The 2,274-nt window shown below is 29.9% G+C and overlaps 1 protein-coding gene across 1 annotated transcript; it reads left to right on the top strand.

Annotated features, from left to right (window-relative positions):
• Positions 1-659: 659 nt before the first annotated feature.
• NAEGRDRAFT_51838 (uncharacterized protein) lies at positions 660-1,940 on the top strand (the record flags this gene model as incomplete). The annotated part of the gene is made up of 1 exon (XM_002673073.1): positions 660-1,940. One exon carries the CDS (start codon positions 660-662, stop codon positions 1,938-1,940), a length of 1,281 nt encoding a protein of 426 aa, XP_002673119.1.
• Between the last annotated feature and the right edge of the window lie 334 nt (positions 1,941-2,274).

Below are 2,274 nucleotides of genomic sequence, written 5' to 3'. Positions count from 1 at the left end.
TGCTCAGACATTTTGTATTATTTAGATATTTTCATGATTATTTTACAGGCAATGAGTAAATTAATATTGTTTTTTCTTTTAAAAATTAAATTTTAATATTATTTGAATTCCTTAGAATTGTGATTCAAGAATCAGAAACTATGCAAATGAAAACGTAGCTACAAAAAAAGGCGCCATTATTTGTTTCATTTAATAATTTAGACGGGAAGCCTGCCAGGAATATGGCGACTGTCCCGCTACAGTCTTTGACTGTATGAACGGTGAAGGCAACGAATCTATTGATTGTTGGTTCAGTAAGTTTGTTGTTTTGAAAAACTTGCTACAACCTGCTCTATTTATTCAATCACTGTTATGCTTTACATCTTTCTTCGCTTGTGGTTCCGAAAAATATTCCGAATATTTTTTATGTGGCTTAATTTAAATATTAAAATTAATATTTAAAAAAAATGATCACACAACCAAAACATTCCATCACTTCTTCATTTTCGAAAATACAAGAAAATAATCTATTCTCTGACGATTCACTCTTTGAAATTTTATCTTTTCACGATGATTTTAAATTTATTGTACAGAGGTGTGCATTGGTTTCCAAACAGTGGTTTCATGTCATTAAAAATTCATGTAAACACCTCTCGATAACACGTAGTAGTGATTTGGAAATGGTTGGTCAATTGCCGTTTTTGGAAAATGTTGCAAATCTAAGAGTGATAGAGAATGAAGGTGGATTTAATTGTGAGATATTGGATTCGATGAAAGAATTGAAAAAACTCAATATAGAATTTAATTCTAAGATTGATCCAAGTGGATTCAAGTATATATGTTCATTGGAACAATTGACTGATCTTTATATGACTTTCTGTTATTTTGGATTTGATATTGCTAAACATTTACCATCATTGAAATCACTAACTTATCTTCTTATTACGGGTAATTATATTGGTGTAGAAGGAGCCAAGTATATTGGTGAAATGAAGCAATTGAAACAACTTCATATTGCTAATAATAATATTGGCCCAGAAGGAGCCAAGTATATTAGTGGCCTTGAACAGTTGACTTTTCTTAATATCCGTGCCAATGAAATTACTATGGATGGAGCAAAATTTATTAGTGAAATGAAACAGTTGACTGGTCTTAAAATTGTTGGCAACAATATTTGTGACGAAGGAGCCAAATTTATTAGTGGAATGAAACAATTAACTAATCTTGATATTGCTAGTAATAATATAGGCGAGAACGGTGCCAAGTATGTTAGTGAAATGATGAATATACGGAAACTCGATATTGGGTTTAATTCTATTAATGACGGTGTTAAGTGTTTTGGAGAAATGAAACAATTAACAGATCTTAATGTGAACAGTTGTTGTATTGGATTGGATGGAACAAAATACATTTCATCATTTAATCAATTAACTCATCTTTCTATAGCTGAAAATTTGATTACACCGTACGGGGCTATTCACATTAGCCAAATGAAAAATTTAATTAAGCTTGACATTTCTGATAATCGAATTAGGGATAACGGAGTCCAATCTATAAGTGAAATGAACCAATTAACTGAACTTAATGTTTCTAGTATTGATATTACACCAATAGGTATACAATATATCTGTAAAATGGATAATTTAACGTATCTAATAATTGCTCATAATAATATTGGAGAGAAAAGTGCAAACCAAATCAGTGAAATGAAGCACCTAGCACAGCTTTCTATCTATCACAATGCTGTTGGAGATGAGGGAGCCAAATTTATAAGTGAAATGGAACAATTAACTTTTCTAGATATAGGTTACAATGAAATTGGTGACGAAGGCGTTAAAGCCCTAAGTGGAATGAAGCAATTAACAAGACTTAACGCAGTTGACAACAATATAAGCGATGAGGGTGAAAAATACATTCGAGAAATGAATTTAGCAGATCATGTAGATATTTATGACCTGTAAAAGAAATAAACTTAATCTCGATAGCCAAAATAAGAATAAATCATGTTATTCAATAATGTTATTTCAAGAAGTTTACAGTCATATTCATAAACAAATTTTTATTATTCATTGATTAGCTTTTGTTTGATTCTCCATTCTGAGAATAAATGGTTCCAGTAGTAGTATATAAATAATATCCACATTTTGTATTATTATTTGTTTCGTTCACATTAATACTTTTAGGTGCAAATCCAATCATTAAACTATTACAATTAGATATGAGTTTAACTTTGAAATGATTTGATTTTGTTCCTAAAACATTTGAATTCAAATCAGAAGTGTTTGTTTTCTTAGT

The sequence above is a fragment of the Naegleria gruberi genome (assembly GCF_000004985.1).
Source record: "Naegleria gruberi genomic scaffold NAEGRscaffold_49, whole genome shotgun sequence".
In the NCBI taxonomy this organism is placed as follows: Eukaryota; Heterolobosea; class Eutetramitea; order Acrasida; family Naegleriidae; genus Naegleria; species Naegleria gruberi.
The sequence above is the reverse complement of the archived record's forward strand: the minus strand, read 5'-3'. Positions and strand labels throughout refer to the sequence as shown.